Source organism: Eulemur rufifrons, chromosome 18 (genome assembly GCF_041146395.1).
Source record: "Eulemur rufifrons isolate Redbay chromosome 18, OSU_ERuf_1, whole genome shotgun sequence".
In the NCBI taxonomy this organism is placed as follows: Eukaryota; Metazoa; Chordata; class Mammalia; order Primates; family Lemuridae; genus Eulemur; species Eulemur rufifrons.
Window position 1 is genome coordinate 49,078,138 of NC_091000.1, and position 26,244 is coordinate 49,104,381.

General features: G+C 41.3%; 1 protein-coding gene across 2 annotated transcripts in view; it reads right to left on the reverse strand.

The window, feature by feature from the left end:
• The window catches only part of CARMIL1 (capping protein regulator and myosin 1 linker 1), a 304,319-nt gene extending 279,223 nt beyond the window's left edge, over positions 1-25,096 (reverse strand). For both annotated transcript variants that reach the window (XM_069493053.1, XM_069493052.1), the window contains exons 1-2: positions 25,057-25,096; positions 20,955-21,052 (exon numbers count right to left, since the gene is read on the reverse strand). In XM_069493053.1, the coding sequence (XP_069349154.1) occupies positions 20,955-21,052; positions 25,057-25,096 (138 nt within the window). The remainder of the gene's footprint in view (positions 1-20,954; positions 21,053-25,056) is intronic.
• Positions 25,097-26,244: the final 1,148 nt, after the last annotated feature.

Consider the following 26,244-nt stretch of genomic DNA (forward strand, 5'->3'; position numbering starts at 1 on the left):
CACATAGCCATTTTTAGTCTGAACAAAACTAGATGGCTACCCCATTCAAGGTCTTATCAGTGTCTATTTGAATGCCAATATTCACAGCCACCTGCCATAACAATGTCTGCTTGCTATAAGTAAGTGGATAACATTCTAAACTAAGGTGAAAATTCTGGTTGTCTATTAAAAACAAAACCAATGACAATAATGACCCATCTTTTACTCATTCCTCATCTCTCAAAAAAAAAAAAAAAGGCTTTAAACTTTTATTTAGATGCCTGCAGAGTGGCCCCCCAAAAAGCATTATCTAAACAAAATAAGGGGTAAGATGACATAGAACTACCCCAACAATACCAAGTCTCTACCCACACTGTTTCAGCTCCCATGGAAGCTGTTCCCCAATGTCTGAATATTTTTCTGCTTACTTCCTGCTTCTTTTTTAACATTTATTGTTAACAGCAGGAATATTTCCTATTCTGCAACCAAGAGAAATGAACAAATAATATTAGATCTTAACTTTAGCAAAACAAAACCTGGAAATAATTCCAATGTGTTTTTTGTAAACTGATTTTTCTTTTTAAAATAATACTTTAGAATATGTTGCAGATCTAATTGATGTTATCAAAAAACATTCATTGGCCGGGCGCAGTGGCTCACGCCTGTAATCCTAGCACTCTGAAAGGCCGAGGCGGGTGGATCACTCGAGGTCAGGAGTTCGAGACCAGCCTGAACAAGAGCGAGACCCCGTCTCTACTAAAAATAGAAAGAAATTATCTGGCCAACTAAAATACATATAGAAAAAAAAATTAGCCCGGCATGGTGGCGCATGCCTGTAGTCCCAGCTACTCGGGAGGCTGAGGCAGTAGGATCGCTTAAGCCCAGGAGTCTGAGGTTGCTGTGAGCTAGGCTGACACCACGGCACTCACTCTAGCCCGGGCAACAAAGCAAGACTCTGTCTCAACAACAAAAAAAAAAAAAAAAAAAAAAACATTTATTGCTGTATGAGACACAAAAAAAGTGAACAAAGATGGAAAAATGCAGATCAGGTCAAGGAACTTCTAATAAAGTGGGGAACACAGGTGCCCACACAACTGACATTCAAGGAAGATAAATAACAAATTCCATGACATAATGTAAGTACATAATCAAAGTGCTAAAAAACACACTCTGCTCACTTTTCTAACTTAAAGTTCCAAAGAATTGATAACTATTTGTGAACATTTCTTGCAAGCACAGATATTACCACCCAGTTTTAAAATGATCAGGGCACACAGGTGGTTAAGTTAAGCATAGAATTACTATGTGATCTAGCAATTCCACTTGTAGGTGTACACCCAAAAGAACTGAAAGCAGGGACTCAAACAGATACTAATACACCAAGGTTTATGTTATCTACAGTAACCAAAATGTGACAACAACACAAGTATCCATTGAGAGGTGGATGAAGTTTTTTAAAAAAGGGTATATGTATACAACAGAATATTATTCAGCACTGAAAAGGAATGAAGTTCTGATATACACTACAACATGAAACATTATGCTAAATGACATAAAGCACACACAAAAGGCCCCATATTATATAATTCCATTTATATGAAATACCTAGAATAGGCCAATCCATAGAAACAAAGTAAGCCAGGTGTGGGGGCTCACACCTGTAATCCTAACATTCTAGGAGGCCAAGGCAGGAGGACTGCTTGAGGTCAGAAGTTCAAGACCAGCCTGAGCAAGAGCAAGACCACATCTCTACTGAAAATAGAATAATTAGCTAGGCGTTGTGTTGCACAATTGTACTTGGCATCCCAGCAACTCAGGAGGCTGAGGCAGGAAGATAGCTTAAGCCCAGGAATTTGAGGTTGCAGTGAGCTATGACGAAGCCACTGCACTCCAGCCTGGGTGACAGGGCAAGACTCTGTCTCAAAAAAAAAAAGAAAGAAAAAGAAACAGCAAATAGATTAGTGACTACTCAGCATCTAAGAAAAGGTGGAATAAGGAGTCAATGTTGGGTTTTGGGGTTTTTTCTGTTTGTTTGTTTGTTTTTGTTTTTGTTTTTGTTTTGAGACATTCTGTTGCTCGGGGCTAGAGTGCTGTGGCATTAGCCCCGCTCACAGCAACCTCAAACTCCTGGGCTCAAGCAATCCTTCTGCCTCAGCCTCCCAAGTAGCTGGGACTATAGGCACATGCCGCCACATCCAGCTAATTTTTTCTATTTTTAGCAGAGACAGGGTTTCCCTCTTGCTCAGGCTGGTCTCAAACTCCTGACCTCAAGGGATCCTCCCATCTTGGCCTCCCAGAGTGCTAGGAGGAGTCAAAGTTTAATAGGTACAGAGTTTCCGTTTGGGATGAAAAAGTTCTGGAAGTGGTTAGTGGTGATGGTTGCACAACATTGTGAATATACTTAATGCCACGGAATTGTATACTTAATAGTGGTTAAAATGGTAAATTTTGTATTATGTATGTTTAATGACAATTTTTTTTAAGTAAAAAAATATATATTGTTTTTTAATGGCTGAGGCATGTAGTGGCTCAATGAACACAATGTCTTCAGTGGTAGAGACAGACACGGGCTTCACTTTCCCCAACAGGCAGCCCTATAGGCCAGTAGCCTACACATCAGCTACATATCACAAAGGTTGTCAGTTCTCTCCCAGTTAGCATGAAAGAAACATTGTATTGCTTTATTGTATGCACTGTCAGCTAACAAGGACCACCTATGAAAAACAACTTCAGAATAAGAAATTATCTATAGCCTCCATGGGATGCAACTCTCTAAATAAAATGTAAGGGTCAAAAAGTTGAGAATGAGAACACTTCTTAAAGCAGCACACCACAGTGGAGAAACAAGAGTGTGAACTAACTGCCTCATCAACTTGCTATTGCTTTTATTCACTCAGAAAAGTTAATGTCAGTTAACACCATAATATTTAGAGGAAAACTCTACAGTTCACCTGAAAAAACAAACAAAAAAACTAGTGGATTATCTTACCTTTCGGAAAGCAAAGAAATGAGAAATCTGAAAGGATAAAGCCTCCTCATGTATTATTAACTGAACTAGCGAGGCCCTTTTCTCCTAAAATTCTAAAAGTTCTATGTCCCAATACTCTCAAAAAATTCCTAGAAAAAGGCTTTTTGATCTCCACATTATTAACTAAAACTGCAGACCTATGAACATTTTTAAAAGATTAGCACTAGTCCTCAGGTGTCCTGATTCCCAAGTTCCTGAAACTAGACTGGCTCTTTAAATGCCCCTGTATCTTTTCCCAAAGAGACATACAGACAACGTCCATTGTCTTTTGCCACCAGGGAAGCAGGAAGAAAATTCTTCTCAGAGTAAGATCCAGAAGTACCAAAATCAAATGTTGCTAACTATGGTTGGAAAAAGCTTCTCACATCTCTACGAGAACTAAAAGCAGCAAACCCAGCCAGTAGCCAAAGGGCCAGACTTCCTAATTGGATTTTAAATCTCATCAAAGTGATAATGTGTATTCAATCCTAAAACATGGAACCAATCCAGTCAGTGAGATTCAACTGTCCTTAGCAACTGCTTTATCCTGGCCTCACTAACAGAAGTTTTAAGTTTTGAAACAGTAAAATTGTGATAAATATAAGGTCTAACATGTATCACTTGACATAGAAGCAAGGACATTGTATATTCCAGAATCTTAGATAAAAGGAAGCATTTTCCTACTTGAATGTCCTATAATAGGACATCCCATTAAGAGGCTGAGCATTCTATACTTGAAATTAGCCAACTGAAAAGAACTCAGTCCCCCATCTCTTTATCCCCACCCCCACAAATCAGCACATTCTATTATTGGACAGCTCTGTTAGAAAGATTCTTCTGAGTTTCAAACCACTCCTCATTCCCCTGTAGTTTTTATCCATTGCCCTAGTTCAGGACCATAGATAATAAATCTACTGCTTCTCTGTGACAGCCCCTCTCATGTGTGGGCACACCTGTGGAGGAGGCAGGCTCATACTATAAACTGCACACAACCTACAAGAGTAAATAAATGTATTCAACAAACCTTTCCCAGCCCCATTTTTCAGTACTTTTTTAAAGCAGAGTGGTCTGAAATTATTTTAAACATTTAATAATAAGGAGACCAATATCTAATCTGACTTGATCTTCTCAAGCCAAACCCAGTGAAGGAGATCCCTAGAAAAAGGTCTTCTTGACTTAATGCCAGCGAATTTCCAAGTCACCGCCTTCTTCCTTTAACACACAGCTCCTTTACACACAGATGGTGTTCAATGATTATTTGGCAAATGAAAGGTTTCAATGATCTGCCTAAAAAAAGTCAGATGGGTGAATGTGTCTTGTTCACCCATATCTGACGTATTTTTTTCCAACTGGCTAATTTGTAAAATGTTAAAAGTAGATATGGCAAATTCTAATACACAGTTTCTGTCTAAAAACTGCTAAAATAACCTGTCAGCTTTTCTCTGAGTTCCTTAGAATGCTAGTGTCCTGTGAGATGTTAATTGGTGCTTCATGAAATGTGCAACATATGTTAAGTATAAGAATGCCAAAGATTCTGAGAACAGAGAAATGGAGAAACTTTTTAAGTTTGGAAAATGCAGGGTCAAAGTCCTTAAGCATAGAGCGCTTTGCTCCCAGCACACCTGTTAGTATCTTAGGGACAGAGTCTGTTACTTCCCCAGTTTGAAAAACATAGGCTTAAAGCTACACAAGCCTTCCGGTTTATATGCTAAAAAAAGTTGCTCACGGAATCAATAGGAAATGGAACGCTCTCGGTTTTTCCAACAACTTTAGATGAAATTTTACGAGACAGTTTTACTTGTTAAAAATAATAAAAATCACACATTATAATTTTATCACACAAGAGAATTGAAATGTCATCACTGAAAGCCTAAGAAAACTAATCTTTTCATTCAATGGGCATAAACAACTTTCACAATGTGGGGGGGAAAAAAACCCTGTTCTTCCAGGCAAAGGAGACGCCTATCACCAGCCAAAAGTTGAAACTACATCCATTTCTCTCCCATCTGAATGATGAGACCAAGCCTTCACAAACAGGAAATAAATCACTCTCTCTGAAATAACGTGTAGAAAAGGAAACAAGAGAAGCAGCTCGTTTGCACTATGATTCACATTGCTGAGACAGTGGCACAAACATTATACAGTACTACGACAGGGAGATGTGACAACCTCTCTTCTGACAGCATCTGTAATCTTCTGGGTTAGAAGCTGGTTGTAGTGGGAAGCAGAGCTCAGATGAACTAGTCGGAGAGCGCTTGATGGCCTTCCTGACTGCACTAAGCATTCTGACCAAAGCAGAGTTCAGTTCAAGTGCGGGCGGCTGTCTGCAGCCAGCCTTTCTCCCGCCCTCCCTCCCTGCATCATTGTTATTGATCCCTGCATCTTGCACAAAGCTAAATTAAAGATGGGCTATGACAGATAAGGCTGCTGAGCAAAGAGACTTACCAGGCCCCTGAGAAAACCAGTTTGGGCTTGAAATTTGTACTCCAGGCCTAGGTCATTTACTGGGCAAATATTCTGTATATATCATGAAAAGATTGCCATTAGGGGTAGAGGAACTTAATATAAAAGTATAATAAGGAAATATCCCTGGATTCTCAAGTAGTTTACAATCACCTCAGGATACTAGTTTGAGAATAAGAGAATCCAGATTATCCTCTGCGTCAAGCCCCAAATCTTTTAAGCTGGCCTTGAAAACAAGCACTGGCCCACGTTCCCAGAATCTACTACCCTAGTGGAACTCAGCCAACCATCTGAGCAACAATGTAAAACATTCTCTATCTCCACGCATTCCCTTCTGGGTTGACTTGCGTGAGAGAATCCAGTGGGTTTGCTGCATGAAGGTACTTGAATACTTTCCCTGGTTTTCACGGGAAAGAGAGGAAGGAAGAAATGAATGGAAGGATGAGGGAGGCACTAACCAATTGGACAGGGTCAATGCCAATAATTCAAAATAGAAAGAAACTTCTTTGGGCTTACTGAATTTTTAGAAAATGATTCACAAGGCTGATTTCAACACTCTATATTGCCTGTATTTCCACTTTTTTTTGTTGTTGTTGTTGTTGTCTGTTTGTTTGTTTTAAGGCTCTAACTCTTAGCATCTCCCTCAAAAGAGATGGTACTGAAAGACCTTAGCAGGAACTGTTAAGAGAAAATGTTATTGGAGTTAAAGCAACAGATTTCTGGAAGAAATATGGCTGAGTTGGCCTTTTCAGTCTGATCTAACGACCTGAAGCAGGGCCTGAGGTTTTCTGAAATACGCCCTATGCAGGTTTCCTTTGGAAAAGTCAACATATTAACAAGCTGAAATGAAAAGCTTCCATCTTCCATTCTTTCCCGTAATGTAAACTTCAATTGCTTATCAGAATCCCATGTGGACAGTGTTTCTAAACAAAGAGGCAGGGGCTATCCAGGTGATTCTGAGGCACAGCCAGGCTGAGCATCACTGCTTTAAGGAAGCAGCCTGCCATGAAACCCATCTGCAGAGACCACTTAGTCCTCTAATACAGGTACATATTCGATGGGTTCTTGCAGGCAACAAGGAATAGGCATATGTTGAGGTTGCCTCAGTTAATAATGGTCCAGTATGAGGCTACCTAGAAAAGGAAGCAAGACAGGGACCCCTATCAGCAGGTGTCCAGCTGAGCCTTGTAGAAAACTGAAAAATACTGTGCACAGACATGTTAACATAGATTGACTTAACTTCAACTTTAGGAGTCATCCTTTCCAAAGCAGCCAACTAGTGCTCTCTCACACAGTGCCACCTTCTACTATTCTTGTCACAACCATCAGCTCGCTAGCAGCCTAGCAGCCTCTCCACCTCCTTGTGGTTTCCACTGCAATAAGTGCTTTTACCTGCCTGGTGCCTTTTGCTTTCTTCTCATTTCTGTGTCTCTCTCTGTCTCAAACTCCCAAGAGGAAGAATCTCTGCCCAATACAGACTATTGGTAGCCTACAGATGCTTGCCTTAGGGGTCAGGCATAATCATCCCTAGTTCAGTCAGCTATAACCAAAGTGTGGTGTGGAGGTGCATGCACCAAGCTTGAGGATACTGACAAAAGGAAATCCTCAAAGGAAGAAGTGGGCTTGACAGGCTCTTGGAGGGGGCCAATATGACAAGCAGACACCTAGCATGACCTGTCTAGTAAAAGTCACTTCCCAAGCAGATTTATTATGATTATTTCTCAATAATGCTTATCCTATGGGTGTCTAATTGGAGCTAACTTAATTACCTAAAGTAACTTAATAACTTATTTGGTCACCTAAGTAACTAATCCAGCGTTTCTCAAACTTCAGTGTGTATCAGAATGACCTGAAGGACTTATTAAAATGGATTGCTGGGCCCCACTCACAGAGTTTCTGATTCAATAGGTCTGGATAGAACCCCAAGAATTTTGCATTTTTAATAAGTTCTTAGATGATGTTAATGCTGCTGGTTTCAGGGCTATATACTAAGAACTACTGGGCTAACCTATTAGTTATCTTAAAACAAGAAAACTGTGTGGTAGGATTTGTTACTTTTGTTATATAGAGATTTTGGTATCCAAATACTTCAAAATTAAGTATTTGTAAATGCATATAGATTTTTAGATAAATCCACCATAACTAAATATGGTAGAGCTGCAAATTTTGAGACTTAAATATAACTCTAGAAGCTAAATATGACAAGATATACATCTGTTCTCTGACATTTTGGAACCCGCTGACCTAAACCAGTGGTTCTCAGCCAGGAGCAACTCTATTATACCACAAGGAGGACATTTGACAATGTCTGGAGACATTTTTAATTGTCCCAACTGCAGGAAGGGTGGGTGATAGTGCTGGCATCTAGAGAGTAGAGGTCAGGGATACTACTCAACATCCTATAATGCATGGAACAGCCCCCACAACAAGTATTTGGCACATAATGTCAACAGTGCTGAGGTTTAGAAACCCCAGGTTTGGGTAGAAGGTGAGAGGCCAGTCTGGCCTGGAGATTAAAAATCCAGCAGACCCAGGAATCCTCCTGAGTGTGGGGACACAGAGCTGCACAAGCCAGTGAAGGCAAATAATGCACCCCCACCCCCACTCCCCAGTACAAAACAAAAGTGATCATAACTGAAATCCAATAGCAAGCAATCTGAGGCACCAGGAACCAGCAGCGGTGCCCCAAAAGGGCCAAAAAGTCCTAAGTGGATGATGAACAGGAGCCAACTACTGATTTTTTTTATCTGAGTAACGTGGAAGTGAACAAGGGGTTAGAGCATATTTCTAAACACATTCGGATTTGCAATTAAAGGGAGGCGAAAGAAAATACTCACAGAAAATGCACAGTGCTGTCTTCAGAGACGTATTTCTCAACAATGTACTTAGACGCTTTCTTAACAAAAGATTTTTTAAAAGCAATATACCCTCTTTTAAGAGCAGCAGAGTGGAAATAAGAAAATCCCAAATCCATTTCTGTAGATAGCCTATACCAGCTTAAAATAGCTCTGAGCAGAGAAAACATCACAAGTACCTGGTGCAGGGCCAGAAAGAGATACAAAGTTGAGTTATTTCTTTTGAGATATTTATATAAAATATACTGCAGTAATCTTTGACTTTGAATATACAGATTCTTACAATCAAAGCATTTAGCATTATCAGTACACTACCCCCCACAACAATAATAACAGGTAAGATTTACTGATGACTCACTATGTACCAGGCACTATTTTAAAACATTTTATATGCAATATCTCACTTAATTTTCAAAATAAATCTATCAGGTTGTTATTACACCCATTTTACAGATGAGGAAAGTAAGGCACAGAGAAGTTAAAAAAACTTGCCAAAGGTTAAGTGGCAGCAAACGGCCATTTCAGAATTCAAACCCAGACAGACTCCTCTATTAACATAGAGAAAGCTGCTAAAAGAATGGGAGGCATAAAATGTCCGTGAAGACATTGAAAAAAACAAGCCATTCCTGAATTTAAGGCTAAATACACTACGAGTTATCACTCTAGAATATTAAAATGTAGAGCCCCACTCTGATGAATAAAGAAATTGGCTATTCCCAGAGAACACAGCCAGATAAAATGGAACTGAATATAAAGCCTTCCTGCATATACGGCATTGCTGACACCACTTGTTCAGCTCTGCAGACAACCTGCATATGTCAGATGTAAAGACAGATGCCACTGTGATTAAATCTCTGCAGTGAGAGCACACAAATGGGACAGTGCTTAAGAAACTCTAAGTGACAAGGTGCTGATAGCTTCTCCTTTGTTCCAGTTGCTTTGTTAACAAGCAACGCTGGACAGGAAAGATTGGACCAACCTCTTGCATCCAGGCCTTGTCCAAAAAAAGAGAAATACTAAACAGAGAAGACTCAACATGTTCCCCAGAGACCACTTCAGAGAGTAAAATGATGGAGGGTTAAGGGCTATATAAGCTCCAAAAGGTTCTTTCCAGAGAGACGAACTGTTGAAAAGGAAATAGCTTCTAGAACTTCACAGTTAATTCACAAACAATGAATTTGGGGGAGAGAAAATTTCTGATAAGGAGCAGAATGCACAAGAGACTTAAATGGAAACATCTGTACACACAAGCCAAGTATTAAACTAAGTCACTATCTGCAGGCTTGTTTTGATTATCATCAACATGAGTAGTAACTGTGATTCAGTGAACAAAGTTGTACAAAAAAGTTTCCCCAAACTGCAACATTTGTGCTGTCCCAAGGACACAGGCAAAGAAGAAAAACTGGTCCACAGCAATTTAAAAGAAAAGGAGCTGGAAGGCTCTAAGTGCCAAACTGAACTGACTGAGACTTAGCAAAATATAAAACCCAGCTGCTTCTCTTTAGGTCATGCCTATGTCATATGATACAATCTTTTTTTGGTTGCTAGTGACAATTGATTTAGGACAGATGGATTCAGAAAACCAAAAAAATGCCCACTGATAACACCCTACCCCACCATCCTCGATTTCTAACCATATTTTAGCTCAGGTTCAACAAGAGAGCATGGCTGTGCCCTATAGGGCAGGGGAGTCAGCAATCAGAGAGCAGAAAGACTCCCTTAAAAGAAACTTGCAAAGCTTCTGAAACCTCAATCACTTTCCTACAGCTGGTTCTCTTGTTTTTCCTTGTCTGTTGCAGAGTGACTAAGAGTACATCCTGAAAAGGGAAAGGGTGCTGTGTGCTTGTTTTCTGAGGCAGCAAATAATGGGGTCCCTCAGGAATGTCATCCTACCTGCCAGTGCTGGAAGGAAAGACAGCCACAAGCAATGTAATACACGATGGCAGCTTTGAAAGGATAGAGAAAGGCAGGCTGGGCCAGGCTTGGTTGCTCACGCCTGTAATCCTAGCACTCTGGGAGGCTGAAGCAGGAGGACCGCTTGAGGTCAGGAGTTCAAGACCACCCTGAGCAAGAGCGAGACCCCCATCTCTACAAAAAATAGAAAAAGGTGTCATGGTGCTCACCTGTAGTTCCAGCTACTCAGGAGACTGAGGCAGGAGAATTGCTTGAGCCCAGGAATTTGAGGCTGCAGTGAGCTATGATGATGTCACTGCATTCTAGCCCAGACCACAGAGCAAGACACTGTCTCAAAAAAAAAAAACAAAGGCAGGCTGAACCCATGAGGGCCTCGGCAAGGAGAAAGGGGCTCCATGAGGAGCCACTTAAGGCAGAAGAGACTCCCCACAGGTCTCATCGCCTGGACCCCTCCCCCAGTCCCCAGCAGGGGAACAGGGAAAGGGTCAGGATGTGGGAGAGCTAAGTGAGAATAAAAGGAAGGACTACTCCGAAGCTTCTGGTAGAATAGGGAAGGACCACAGGACTTAGATCGTTGTTAGCTACACAGGTGAAGTTGACTGGCTTCAGAACTGTCTGGGGAGAAAAAAGCAATGTCTCCTTTCATTATGATACTTACTATACTATCTTATTAGATGTTAGACTAGCTCTACATACATATTAGCTTATGGTTCTTGTTAACTATATTTCATCTAATAAAAGTGCCATGTGCCTTATCATTTGCAAATCTACTCAACCACCATTTATTAGAGCATTCAAAGACCCAAGGTAGGAAAGTCCCACAACAAGGGCAAAGATTTAAGTCATATAACACAGTCTCACACCTAGTTATGGTTCAGCCAAGGAAAAGCTATGGCTGATTCTGTCGAGACAATGACACTCAGGAGCTGTGATTCTGGAACCACATTTGCAGTCAAAGAACCACAGGACTTCCCCATTCCTGCAAAAACACTGTAGTAGCAGACAACACAGGCAGATCTGAAAGGACCCTAAATTGCACTCTTGAACTGAATTAAACAGACTTTCTCAGAGTTTTTAATAGGCTTCTGTGAATTCTGCCTCTTGAAGCGGGTATGTAGAGTGTGGCATCACAGAATCTTTGCTCCTCTGGACAGTGTGGGAAACACTGACCTAGGTGCAGTATACCAGCTGAAGAATACCAGCTATACATTGCTTTGGCCTTGTTTTGTTATTGTTGTTTTTTAAGTTTTGGAAGTATCTACAATATTTGTATTACTAAAACAAATGATAAAACATAGGAGAGCAAAAATGAAATATTACCTAATCCTGCCAATTCAGATAATCACTGGAAAAAAAAAAATCAATAAGTATTTCCCATATTTTTCTATGCTAACATACATATAAATATATATTTTGAACAATGGAATCATCAGACAAAGCACATTTGTCTCAAACCCTTGGCAAAGGCTAGAGATGCTGTAAGCACCACTCAGGGCATTTGTATACGCCTGCTTTCTACCTATAAGAGGGACTTAGTGTATCCACCCATATCTAAAGAAACCAAGGCACCTGGTGATCAAGGTTCAACAAGACATAATTTTTTTTTTTGAGACAATATTTTTAAAAAAAGAAAAACCTTCTCCCAAGAAACAGAGATGAAGAAAAGAATCCAGCGAGTGAAAGTGAGCAGACTGTTTTACTTACTGCTAACACGCTAACACACACACACACACACACACACACACACTCAAGCATCCTTCTTTCCCCCTTTACTCCTCTTTCCTCAGAGTGGGGGGAAGTGATCTATTGACAGAGAGAGAGAGAGAGAGAGAGAAGGTAATAGGGCACTGTAACATAAAGATTTAGACAACACTATGCCCCATATATACCAATCCAAATTGTTGTATTCTACTAAAAAACAAAAAGCATTTTTTAGAAAGTGGAAAATTGTTAAGGAGGAAAAAAAAAATCTATCCCTCATCTAATTTTAGTTGTATTTTCGAATCTGCTTTAACAATAGATATTGTTTCCAATGAAATGAAATGAAACCTAAAGGTATTACAGTAACATTTTACTAAAGTCTTATTGTTTTGTTTTCACTGTACCTATTTTATAACTCTGAAAACAAGTTCTCCCTATTCATTTCCATATTTTGATTAGATTACTTGGCTCCTCAATTTCCACAATGTCCCTTTCATACTCCCCTCCTATCCCTCCTCTCTGCAGACTGTACCTAAATGCCCTGGTCCCAGGGTGACTAAATCCCAGAAACTGGAAAAAGAGTATCTTTTTAAGAACAATGAAAAGTTACACCAAGCCTGGTGTATGTTCAACAGCTTCCTTGCCCAAGGTCATTTGACTCGCCTGTCCTAACTACAGAAGAAACTGGGGCAGTTGCAGATGAGGAGAGAGGAGAGTGTAAAGGCAGCTCAGGTAACAAGTTCACGTCTCCAGAACTGCCTCCTGGAAATGTTTGCCCAGGGACAGAGCCCGCCCCCACTCTGCCCCCTACCCACAGATCCGTGGAAACAGGTGGGAGCTGACTCCAGTTTTGAGTTCAGATAAATTCTGAAGCTCCCAAATACGGCTTCTTTTATTTTGAATTTCCCAGAACTTTTGCCAGGATCCTTGGCAACAATGTGTGCTCTCTGATAACCCACCCCTGAAGATCATTTCAATGTTGTTGCTGTTTTCTAAAGCTCAGTTTTCTAGAGCCATGTAACTTCACCCAGGCACTTTGAAAATCACCTATGCACAGAATTGTAAGTGATCCTTAAAAGTTGAGACTCCTAATGGTACCACAAAGGGAACTGTTCAAATTACCCAACAACTGGTACAAGAGCCTCTCACAGAGGATGCAAACCCAGGGGCCTAGAATAATGATTTTCCAACAGCATTCTTCAGAAGCCATTGCTGTCTACAAACATTTGATAGGAATTTCAGTCTTACATCTATTTTAACTACTGGAATAAAACACCAACACACACATTCAGATGTGTTACAGCACATTTAACATATCAGAGATCAACTGAGGTAAGCTGCGCTGCCAGGATAACCACTTTTGTGCAGAACTCAGAATAAAGCTTCTCCTGCCATCTCTATTTACTTGGAAAGCATCCTGAGATTACAAGACCAGCTATTTTAAAAACTGTGATATTTATACTGCTGAAATGATGAATAGGGAGTCTCTCTATACCATGCAACCAGAACAAAATCCAATGTCCCTTTCTATTTCTAATTCGTGTTCATCAAAACAGCCTTGCTGAAATCAATGATTAGGTTTACATTATTTTAGGTTTAACTATGAACTTCTAAAATATACTCCTAAAATATCACTACTTTATGGGTTCCATGAAAAATTATGTGTTCTAAAATGGTGCAAGTGAATTTTTTTTTTTTTTAAAGTCTGGAAACTATTAGCCGAGGTTGATGTCAGCGGAAAGGAGCTGCACAGCACAAATTCTAGAGTGGATGTTTGTCTGAAAAATGACTATGGCACAGGTTGTGCTACTCAATCAAGTTAGGTATTAGAGACTGGGGAACTGGAAAAACATTAAACAGACTGGCCATGAAAAATGGGCATGGCCCAGTGTAAAAGAACAGTGGTTTTCAGATTGGAGAATATCTGAAATTTAAAATAATTCATAATTAAGTACACCAAATGCTTATAACACTTTTCTATAAGAGATGTTCCCTTTTTAATGTTTTTTTTTTTTAATAAATAGGTAGGAGTGGAGTTTATATTTTGAGTTAATGAAAGCCAGCACTGCCACGAAAATATTCTAGGAATACATTTTACTTAAAATAATATCCCTATACTTTTCAACATTTTAAAAATTAACTTACAGTTATTCCAATCAAGCCTAATTAAGATTGAAAGGCATAAACAAACAGCCAAACAAAAGAAATATGTTAAAGAGATTTCATATTAACTTTTCAAAACAAAATAAATGGGCAATGGATGAATAGTTTTAAAGAGAACAGATGAATAAACCAAATGGCTAAACTGGCATGCCACTTCCCTACCTACTTAGTCCAGTAAGAAAGGAAATCTCGCTTCCGACCCATTTTATTATGGGTGTGGAAGAACAAGGAGCTGGCAAAGATTATGTAACCCAAATTCCAAAATCAAACAGAAAAAACTAAAGCTGAGACCAGGAATGAACATTCCACACACTTCAGAGCCACCATCCTAGAGGGAGAGGAGTGTCACATTCCTCTCCCCCAGACAAGCAACAGAAGTGTGACTTGGAAGAGGTCACCAGGGCCCCTGCTACCTCCTGACAATATTTTTCTTTCAACCATTAGTCCTCAAAAAAAAAAAAAAAAGTCAAAAAAATTCGGACAATATCAAATGCTGCCAAGGATTTAGAGAAACTGTATCACTCACACATTGCTGGTAGGACAAGGGCCATAGCACAGTGTAGCCACTCTGGGAAATAGTTTATCAGTTTCATAAAACTAAACATGCAATTCCCATGCAAACCAGCAATTGCACTCCTGGGCATTTATCACAGAGAAATGGAGACGCATGTTCACATGAAAATCTGAACACAGATGTTTATATCGGTTTTATTCCTAATAGCCAAAAGTTGGAAACAACCCAGATGTCCGTCAGCAGATAAAAGGGTAAAGAAACTGTAGTACATCCATACCATGGAATACTCCTCAGCTAAAAAAGGAAAACAGTTGATACAACTTGGATGAAGGTCCAGGGAATTATGCTGAGTGAGAAAAGCCAATCCCAAAAAGGCATATGCTGTATGATTACAGTTATGTCATATTCTTGAAATGACAAAATTATAAAAGTGGAGAACAGATTAGTGGTACCAGGAGTGAAAGAAGTAGGTGGGGGCAAGGCTATAAAAGGGCAATATGAGGGACCCTTGTGGTGACGGAAATCTCCTGCATGTCACAGTATCAGTGTCAGTGTCCTGGTTGTGATACTACGCTATAATTTTGCAAGACAGGAACCTGCATAAAGTGTACCTCTCTGTATTATTTGTTGTAACTATATATAAATCTATATCTAAAAATGAAGTTTAGTTTTTAAAAACACGTAAATTAAAAAACATTTTTTAAAAGTCCAAGTTCTAGAAAAATTGGCTGAAGATTCAATTAGAAAGTGGGAGAAGGGAATAAGAGTCTAAGAAACGTGGAATAAGAGTCCAAGAAACACAGAATCTCTTTCTAATGATATCCCCTAAAGACAACAGAGAAAAGTATTACAGCAACAGATAACATGTCATGCCAGTGTGACCCACAGCAGACCTGCTCGCCATTTAGATTAAAAAAAAAGGGGGGGTGGGTAGGCTAAAGGACCATTCCCCAGGAGAACATTCCTAATGATAGATAGCCTCCTCTTCCAGCCTGTTCCTTCCTTTACTGCCCCAAGTGGCACCAGGTCTGGCCCGATTCATCCCAGTTTCTCAGCCTATGGTCATTATTAGTCAAATAATTTTGGGAAAGATAACATACCTTATCCAATTCTTAGAAATTTACAATGCAAAGAGGTGTATTAATGTCTCTTAAAAGCCATAAAGAAACTGATTTATCTTTAACACCCAATTGTCAAATTTATTTAAACATAGAACACTCTTCTAGCATTTCCAATTTCATTTGACCAGAGCATACTTTAGGGATTTTGGATCTAGCCTGCTGCCCTCTATTCTGCTAATAAGATGTCACAAACTGAACAAACCCTCTCGGCCTTACGGTGAACTGATCTCAACCCCTCAATAAAGGCAGTAGATACTTGGGCTTCATTATATGTTTAAAGTTAGTTATTCACTCTTTCATTCATTTATTCATTCATTCATTTTACAGACAGGTTCTCTCTGGCCCCCAGGCTAGAGTGCAGTAATGGGATCATAGCTCACTGCAACCTTGAACTCGTGGGCTCAAGCAATCCTCCAAACTGAATAAACCCTCTTGACCTTATGGTGAACTGGTAACTCCTCAATAGAAGCAGCAGATACTTGGGGTTCATTGTGTGTTTATTGTTTGTTTGTATGTATGTATTTATGAATGAATGAATGAATGAGACAGAGTCTCACTCTGTTGCCCAGACTGGAGTGCAGTGGCATGATCATAGCTCACTGCAACCTTAAACTCCTGGGCTCAAACGATCCTACTACCTCAGCCTCTCAAAGTGCTGCACTTAACAGGTGTGAGCCACCATGCCCAGCCAAATTTTCTTCTGTACCACTGAGAAAACAGTATGCAGGGACCCCTTGGTTCCTCTTGCTTTATCATCTGTTGGGTGTTTACCATGTGCAGCATTGTGCTAACCAGTATTGAAATATATTCCACTTAATCTTCAAAGCAACTATGCACAAATATATCCTGTTACAATGCTTGTTTCGTTAGAGAAAAGAATTGATTCTTATTAATAACATTGTTATAAAGTCACTGAGCAGCAGTGTGAACCCAGTGTGGCTCCAAAATCTGTGCCCTTAACTCCACTGCCTCCTGAAAGAAGAGAGAATAAAGTTCACGTGAGGCTCATTAGAAACAGATGGCAAGAAGAGACCTGCTTAACCAGTCCCAGCTTTTACCTGATATCCCAATTGCAAAGACAGGAATCAGACTTTGTGCCTGACCATCTCCAACTTGCACTCCTTACCCTAGCTGTACTTACTATGTTTCTCTAACATGTAAGCTCTCTCTCGCTTCCAGGCACATTCTGTTCCCTCTGTCCAGAACACATGTCTCCACTCTCTTCCCTTGGCTAACTCCTACTCATCTACTGAGTGTCAGTTTAGGCTTCACTTCCATCTGGAAGTCTTCCCGGACGCTCAGGCCTGAGTTTGGGGTTCCTCCTGTGTGCTCTCGAAGTCCCCATTCATCTACTCATAGCACAGTCAAACCACTGCCGGGCTACATGGTGACCTCTCCAACTAGACTGTAAGCTCAGAATCCCATGACGTTGGAGACTATGCCCATCTTGTACATACCATACACCTGGCACACAGCAGATGCTCAATAAATATGAAACAAATTAATGGATAAATCAATCAACCAAATCAAACACAGATGGGGAGTACTGATCTTTTTAAAGTCCAAATTTCCCCTATCATTGCTTGAAGTCAGCAACCACTAAACAAAGCAAAGGCTGTTTTCTCTTTGAGCATAATGGCAACGCAGACAGGCTCTGAGTGAGGCAGATCTGCAAGCAAATCCCAGCTCTGTCATAAACTACCTGGATGACCTGAAGCAGGTTACTTTAGCCTCTCCAAATCTCAATTTCCTCATCTGTAAAATGGAGATGTAAAAAGTGCCTACCTCATAGGGTTGTAGAGGGATCAGATAAGGTAATGCGAATTAAGTACTCAGCACAGTCTCTAGCACTTGGTCAGTGTTGGATAAATAGTAGCTATTACGATCATGAGAAGAAAGAAGAGAAACTCTCTACAAAAGATAAACTAGTAATAGTATAAAGTCTCAAAGTATAAAAAGAAGGAATAAATACAACACACTCCTAACTTCATAAAAAGAAAAGTAGATGATAGTGGTCACTGGAAAAAAGGGACAGGAAAAAAAAAAGTATACTGAAAGTGTTAAACCTACTCATATATGACCTATTTTAGTGGACTAACAATTAAGTAATTCAATTACTGTAAAGTCAAAAACTCCAGGCCAGACCCAGTGGCTCACACCTATAATCCTAGCACTCTGGGAAGCCAAGGCAGGATAATTGACTGAGCTCAGGAGTTCAAGACCAGCCTGAGCAAAAGCGAAACGCCATCTCTACTAAAAATAGAAAAAATAGCCAGGTGTTGTGGCATGGGCCTATAGTCCCTCGCAGCTCCTGGGGAGGCTGAGGCAAGAAGATTGCTCGAGCCCAGGAGTTTGAGGTTGCAGTGAGCTATGATGACGCCACTGCACTCTACTCAGGTTACTTTTTAAATCTTCTTGATCAAACTTGAAGCCTATCAAAGAAAGCTAGACCTTGACTATTTCTATTAATATAATAATTCCTGCCCATGCAAGTAAGTAACAGCCATAACAAGTTTAGGCCAAGCTCCTAGAAACTACTTAGATTTCAAATTTAGGAAGGATAAATGCTTAAATTCAAATACATGTGTAATTTGGTTACAACTTTTATCAACTCCAGTTAATGTTAAGATGAACCAAAAAAAAAAAAATCTTAACATTAAGTAGTAATAACTACTTTCAAATAGTTATTTTATATTGGACATTTAAGTTTGTCTTTGAAATTTAATCATCAATTTTAATTGTGACGTGGGTTTATTCTTAGTATAATGAATAGTGTCCATACCAAATAATACCAAAGTACCATTTTTTTATACTTTTGTAGCAACCACTACTTGACATTTAAGTTGTAGAGAGGTGGGTTCATCCTGTAAATTATTACATAATTAAAAATTTGTTTGGGCACGGTGGTTCAAGCCTATAATCCAGCACTTCGGGAGGTCAATGAAAGAGGATTGCTTGAGCCTAGAAGTTCGAGGTTGCAGTGAGCTATGATCGCACCACTGCACTCTAGCCTGGGTGACAGAGTAAGACCCTGTCTCTAAATAAATAAATAAATAAATAAGTTTTTTAAAAATCTACTTTTTTTTTTTTTTTTTTGAGACAGAGTCTCACTCTGTTGCCCAGGCTAGAGTGAGTGCCGTGGCATCAGCCTAGCTCACAGCAACCTCAAACTCCTGAGCTCAAGCGATCCTCCTGTCTCAGCCTCCCAAGTAGCTGGGACTACAGGCATGCACCACCATGCCCGGCTAATTTTTTTCTATATATATTTTTAGCTGTCCATATAATTTCTTTCTATTTTTAGTAGAGATGGGGTCTCGCTCTTGCTCAGGCTGGTCTCGAACTCCTGAGCTCAAACGATCCGCCCACCTCGGCCTCCCAGAGTGCTAGGATTACAGGCGTGAGCCACCGCGCCTGGCCTAAAAATCTACTTTAAACATATGATAGAAATGGTATTTCTTCTCTCTATAGTACCACCTCCAAAAAGTAACACATTTAAAAAACATAATTTAAGGAAATTTACTCTTTAGTAAAGCTACATAGAACAATGGCATCAAGCATTTCAGCTACTCATAACCTTAATCATGCAGTTTACATGAGCACATTTTGTTGCAGGGCAAAAGTCACTCAGGTTTTCCTACTTCAAAGCCTCCGCCATCCTGACTTGAATACACAGACAACAAAGAAATAGCAGTCATACATCAATAGCATAATCCTTACATCTGTAAGAAAAGACAGTCACATATCCTGGGGTTAGATATTTTAGAAGATTTTCAAGACAGATGTTATCAGAAAGATACTTCAAATTCTGTGGCAACTTCAACTGAGGAAATGGAATATTAAAAACATTCTCTTTCAATAACATATACCTAAAATTTGTTTTAGACTACTCCAGGAAAAAAAAAATAAAGGAGATAGATAAAACAATATTGGTGAAATGCCAAAAATTATTGAAGCTGGGATGAAAAGTACGCGAAGTTCAAGGTATTATTCTTTATGTTTACATATGTTTGAGGCTTTCCAATGATAAATACAATATTCTCTCCACTTAAGCTTACATTTAGATTTGCCATGATCTCAACCTAGAAACCAATAAAATACCACAAAAGGCTTTTCGCCTCTCTAAAGGACAACTCGGTCACTGATGACTGTCTAAGAACTTGTGCCCAGCAGGGTCCAATCCCTGGGTCCCCAACAACCCTTCTCATAAACTGGGGGGAACCCCAAGTCCAATCACATTAATGGATACTGCCTCCAGCAGACATTTCCCTCCAAAACACCAAAACCCATGTAAAATGACCAGCATTTTGTTCACATTCTCAGATCATCACCCCTTAGATGAACTCAGATATAACATTTGAGAAATTTTAACTAAATAATTAAATCAACATGAGACGAATTTTTAAAACTCCTCCACAAGTCCTTATCAAGTCATGTAATCAGCTACTACATCAAATAAATAACCTCCATTTAACATCAAACTTTGAATAATATGAAAACAGGCTCTAGGAGATGATGTAAACGTAGGTGACTATTACAATTTTGAGGCTGGGCGTGGTGGCTCGCACCTGTAATCCTAGCACTCTGGGAGGCTGAGGCAAGAAGATCGCTTGAGGTCAGGAGTTTGAGACCAGCCTAAGCAAGAGTGAGATCCTGTCTCTACTAAAAACAGAAACAATTAGCAGGGCAACTAAAAATAGAAAAAATTAGCCCGATGTTGTGGCATGGGCCTATAGTCCCAGCTACTTGGGAGGCTTAGGCAGGAAGATTGCTTGAGCCCAGGAGTTTGAGCTAAGCTGATGCCCCGGCATTCAAGCTCAGGCAACAGAGCAAGAGTCTGTCTCAAAAAAAAAAAAAAAGAAAGAAAGAAAACAAAAAACAACTTTGAGAAATATAATTTAAAAGCCTTTGATCTCTAAATTTTAAATTGCCCTATTTTTAACTTTTGACAATGAAATATTCCAAGTAATCTAAGACAAACTGGTCATCAGAACTTTTCGAAAAGACATAGAACACAATTAATGCAAATATATGAATAATTGTTCTAGTCTTCTCCAAAGCTGTAAGAGGAAAATAGAAGAACAGAAAAATTTTATTTTTTTGAATTAACAATTGAAAATTCATATATATATTAGAAACAACAGAAGTACTGCTGCATGAAAATTAAGCTATCAAAACAAAGTAGGGAAAAGACATTTTCACTTCCAAACATTTTAGTAAAAATAAACAATAGTACTTACCAGCACTTTGTTTTCAACTTTGTCTCCCTTAACTTCCAATTTTACTTTCTTCTTCACTGCAATTTTTATCTTCCTGCCAATAACATCCTTTATGCTTTCTGAAAGAAGGGAATAGTTTCATTACAGTCTTTTATTAATAAGAAAAAAAGCATTAAGGAGGAGAGAATATTTGGAGGAGTATATTTGATAGTTTTTATTGTTGTCTTTTTTTTATTTGTTTTGATGGCCGTCAAGTATTTAATAAACATCTACTTTGTGCCCTGTATTGTGTGCTCACATGCTGAGGCAAATATAAAAGCACATAACATAATACCAGCCTATGCAAGACGTGATATAGTCTTGCTTGGAAAACAGGATATATGCATAAGAAAAAAAAAAAAAAGCAGCAATGTAGAGCAGTATGATGCAGCACTATATTGTATGAAGACCATAAGTATAATAGAAATTCATAAACTCCCTCAACCTTTGGATGGTTACTTCTGGTCCCCAGCAGCATTGTGGTTCATCACAGGGCCATACAAATATTAGCATTTTCTATGAATGCCTTGACATGATGGTTGGGGAATATGACAAAGAACCAGAACTAGACCAAATGATTTAGCCAAAGAAGGACACTTTCAGCCATCTGTCCTTTTAAAATCATCACTGCACAACACCCCAAAAGGTGGTCAAAGGCAATGGAAAAGGAGAAACTGGGAGAGAAAGATCCACTTGAAAATCCGGGTGGTGGTGGGAAAGTCTTCCTAGGACTCCCATGAGTACCTCAAACTGAGCATGTCCCAAATCAAACTCATTATCTTCTCCTCTGGCCACTAATGAAGCTAGAAACCTTGTTTATTGACAATTCCTTTCTCTCAGATAGGGAGTCAGTCTCCTAGAATCTACCTTCTAAACAGCTCCTGACCCCCTGGGCATGACTGCACTGAAAGCCTCAGAATCTCTCACCACAGCCTCTAACCTAGCAGCCCACTGTCACCTCCATAACCACAGTAACCCTTCCAAAATCATGAGTATGATCAGGTCCGTCCTGATCTATGAGTTGCAATCATTTTTCATAGCATGCCATTCAAGGTCTTTCACATTTTTTCAGCTTAACATCTCAGCACATACCTAAAGATCCAACCATCCCTGATATCTTCGTCTTTTACAGCAGGATTCTATATATTATTCTCTTTCCTGGGATTCCCTTTCCCTCTTCTCCTCCTGGTTATATTCTACTTATCCTCCAAAATATAGCTCCTTCCTGTATGCTCCCACAACTCTGTATTCCATATTGTAATCATTTTGGTTCATTTACATATTCAACAAATACATGCACCTGTGTGCCCAGGTACTCTACTAAGTGCTAGATAGAAACGGTCTCTGCTTATCATGGGAGTTTACAATCTAGTGGAGACCACGGAGGGAATGCTACGAAATGAATCTTCACACAGTACCCGAGGTCATGGATTAGGGACCACATAAAGGCTTCAGGGAGGAAGGAATCCCTGAGCTGAATCTTGAAGGCATAGGAAATAGACCACTGGTTTCCAAAGTAGAGAATCCACTGAGATGCAGGAAGAAAATAGAAATTTTACTTCTATTTACAGTATGTTTTTCAGGTTATGTTTTAGATTACACATACTAGCTAAAGTATGTTATGTAGTTTAACAAATATGTGTCTATTGGGGGTGATCAAAATTTTCTTCTTAGGGACACACCATCACAAAAATTTAGAGCCACTAAGTTAGATAAGAAAAGTGAAGATGGGGAGAAAAGGACATTATCAGCAGAGAGAACGACATGGAAACCTAAGAAAGCACAGCCTGTTCAAGGACCAGCAATGAGGTGGAATGTTTGGGGCAAGAGCACATGTGTGGGAACCCACTGCACTGGGAGTTCTTTTTATCAGAACTCAAAACAAGTACAGGCTGCTCCTCCCTCTCCTAAAAAAAGAATTGTGGGAAATGGGCATTTGAAATTGACTTAAGAGTATACACAGGAGGAAAGAGACTGGGAAGTCATATACCAAAAGATGAAAAAGAGCTACCCCTAAGTGGTAATGTGGGTGACCTATAGTCTCCTCCACATTTAAAATTTTTTCTACAAAAATCCTGTATTACTTTTTTAATCAGAAAGATACACAATATGTTTTTTTAAATGTCTTGGAAGATTAACTTAAGTAAATATACTGAGGTTTTCACATGGATGCCATTTTGAATTGATCAGAACTGAGCTCTTAGGAGAATTTGCAATTAGAGAGCAAAGCAGGTGCAGGAATTTCCCCTATCACACCAGTGGAACTTGACCATGAATGGCCCAGAAAAAGTCATTTAAGGCATATCACAAAAGCGTATGTCACTGTGTTGAAAAACATATGACACAGGCAATATTCAATACACACAAAAATTCTATTTCAAGATAAGGGTCAAATTTAACTTTAAAAAAACACCAAACTATTTGAGAACCATCAATAGAAACCAGATACCTTATTTCCACTCCATCATTCACCCTTTCACTTGAGTCTACATAATTACCTAAACTTCTCATTACCGGGCTCAAGGACAACTCATTACACAAATTAAAAATCTGCCACCCTCTTTAGCTATCCTTATCCCCTGCCTGACCAGCCAGGCAAGCCCTTCCCTAAACCCTTTCTCAGAACCTCCCTCTGGAGGCATCTTCAGAGCCTCTGGTGTTTGTTTCCTTTTCCAGTGGGGTGTTACAAAGGTCTCAGCCTCCAGAACCAGATGGGTCACCAGCTCCAGCAAAGGGCGAGACTCCACTCAGTTGGGGACAGAAAAGAGGACCTGCTGGGAGTATGATGGGGTATGTGTGTGGGAGTAAGAGTGTGTGTATGTGTGAGTGAGTGAGTGAGAGAGAATAACTTCCTACTCTAAATTCTGATAAAGGGTCAGGTTTGTTTGTAATTCAACAGAAGTAGAGGCTTCCATACAAAACTAGCAACAGCTTCTTTACACCAAGTTTTACCTGCTGAGTTAACAGTCACTCATGGAAGGGCACACACAAATTCCTCTGAAGTATGGCTAAAACCAGCATCAGAGGGCCAAGTTCCACACAGAGATAAATGGGGGCTGAGAACTTCCTCCTGTTGTAAGCACCTATTAAACAGCAGCTTCCTCGCTGTAAAGCGGTGTAGTGTGCCAAGGATGGTACAGTAGGGAATATAGGTCACTGGGGCTCAAAACACATCCGAACATAGACACACGTACCTTGTTACAGTGTAACATACTACGCACACAAACACGCTTAAACGCTAGGTTTTCGAACACTCCTCCATCCTGTTTAAGCTCTGCCATTTTAACCCTCCAGATAATTAAGTTAAAACCCCAAGACTTAAAATCCAACCCCCCCATAAAAAAAAACACCTTAACGGACTCAAACAATAGGTCACCTTGTACGGGGTACCACACACTGGTTCCCTGAGAGATCCGGGGTGGGGAGAATCGGTAGGTTAATCATTATTAAAATAAGACTTTTATCATTAACCCTCAATTTCCTGGCCCGAGTTTGCGTCAACCTTGTAACCCTTTCGCTCCCAGCTCGCTCCACCAAGCCACGCCTTGCCAGGCCCACTCAATTTTACCAGACCAGCTCCTCCTCCCCCAGGTGTGTTTGTCAGAGGGGCACCTCCCACGGGGCATTTTCTGGAGGGTGCCTTACACAGGCCGGAGACGACCTACTGTGCACTCGCCGGCTGTCCTTCTGCTAGGTTTTCCCGGACTTTCCCGAGTTTGGGGCTGTGGGCTGGGTGTTGTAAAGGGTTCTTCCCGCTCCAAGAACTCCCAGGACGGAGGTAGCCCGCCCTCTTCTTCCGCCAACCTGGACCCCACATCAGGGCTGGAGGAGGCGCCTGGGGCTCCCAGCAGAGACCCTCCGGGGGCTCCTGATTGCTCCCCCACGCCTTCCCTCTCCAGACACGGCTCGAGGAGGTCGAATGGGAGCAAACTTCCCGGCGCCCCCCAGCGACCCTGCCCAACACCACTCCGACCTAAGGGCGGCGAGACTTCGCGGGACCTGCGGGAAAGCAGAGGTGGGAAGGGAGGTGGAGGTGAGGAGTACGCAGAGGAAGATGGAAAATTAACAACCACGCGAATCTTACCTATCAACTCCCTGGGAACATCAGTGCTCTCCTCGGTCATGGCTGCCCTCTAGGTGCGGGGGGTATTGCAGGTCTAACTCTGATTTACGGCCCCCCGCTCTTCCCCGAACCCCTCAATTTTTTTAGAGAGGCAGATGCAGCTTGCAAATGAGAGTGGGCAGGAAAGGGGGGGAGCGGAGATACAATTTTGCCGCGCCCCCGCCCCACCAAAAAAAAAAAAAAAAAAGAGTTGCAAATAGGAGGTGGGTTTGCTGCGGCAGCTACATGACGCCTCCTCGCAGTTCCCGGCGGCGGAAAGGGGAGCGGACGGGATTCCGAGCGGGCGCGGGGCGGCTGCGGCGCCTGCTCCTCCCGGCTCGCTGGTCCGCGGCGCAGCTCCGGCCGGCGCAGCTCCCGCCCAGCCTGGGCGCCGCACCTAGGGCCCTAGGTAAAAGCGGAAGGCGTGGGAGAGGGCGGGGAGAGCGGCGCGCGGCGGGGGAGTAGGAGGCTTTCCTCGCTCTCCTGCCGGGCTCCGGCTGGGCGGGGGCAGCTCCGGCCCTCCTCCTTCTCTTTCTCCTTCTCCTCCTCCTCCTCCTCCTCCTGCTCCTGCGTTTCCTCCTCACCTCGCGAGAGCGGGCTTCCGCACCGATCCCAGGCCGGCCTCGGGGGCCCGGGCGCTGGGTCCCCGGCGCGTGGCGCACCCCCGGGAGACACGCTCCGCGGAGCTGCGGCGGTGGCGGCGGGCACGGCGCCCCTTCTCGCAGACTCCCTCCCAAACCGCAAAAGCCCTGCGTCTGGAGAGGGGGCGAGGGAGCGTGAGAGAGAGCCCGGGAGCCATCTGCTGGCTGCGAGGGAGGAGAGCCGGCTGGGCCCGGGCTTCCCGATTCCGTCCCCACCTCCGGGCGGGCCGAGAGACCTGGAGGACGGGAGACTGCAGATTCTGCAGACTCGTCTGCACGGAAGCTGGTTTTTCCAGGACCCTTTTACGCACTTTTGCAATCCTCCCTGTGGCATGTCATTTCATCAGCGTTATTAATTTTCCATTTCTTGAGAGCAAGAGCTAGACGAAACCTGTAAACACTAACCATATGGTGAGAAGACACTTTCTTGTGTGTGCTCAGTGGTGCTATGCAGCCTCCGCTTGCAAATATCAGACATTCGAATTGTGAGAGCGCCTTGGAAAATGCGTTTTACTCGCAGTGGAGCCTC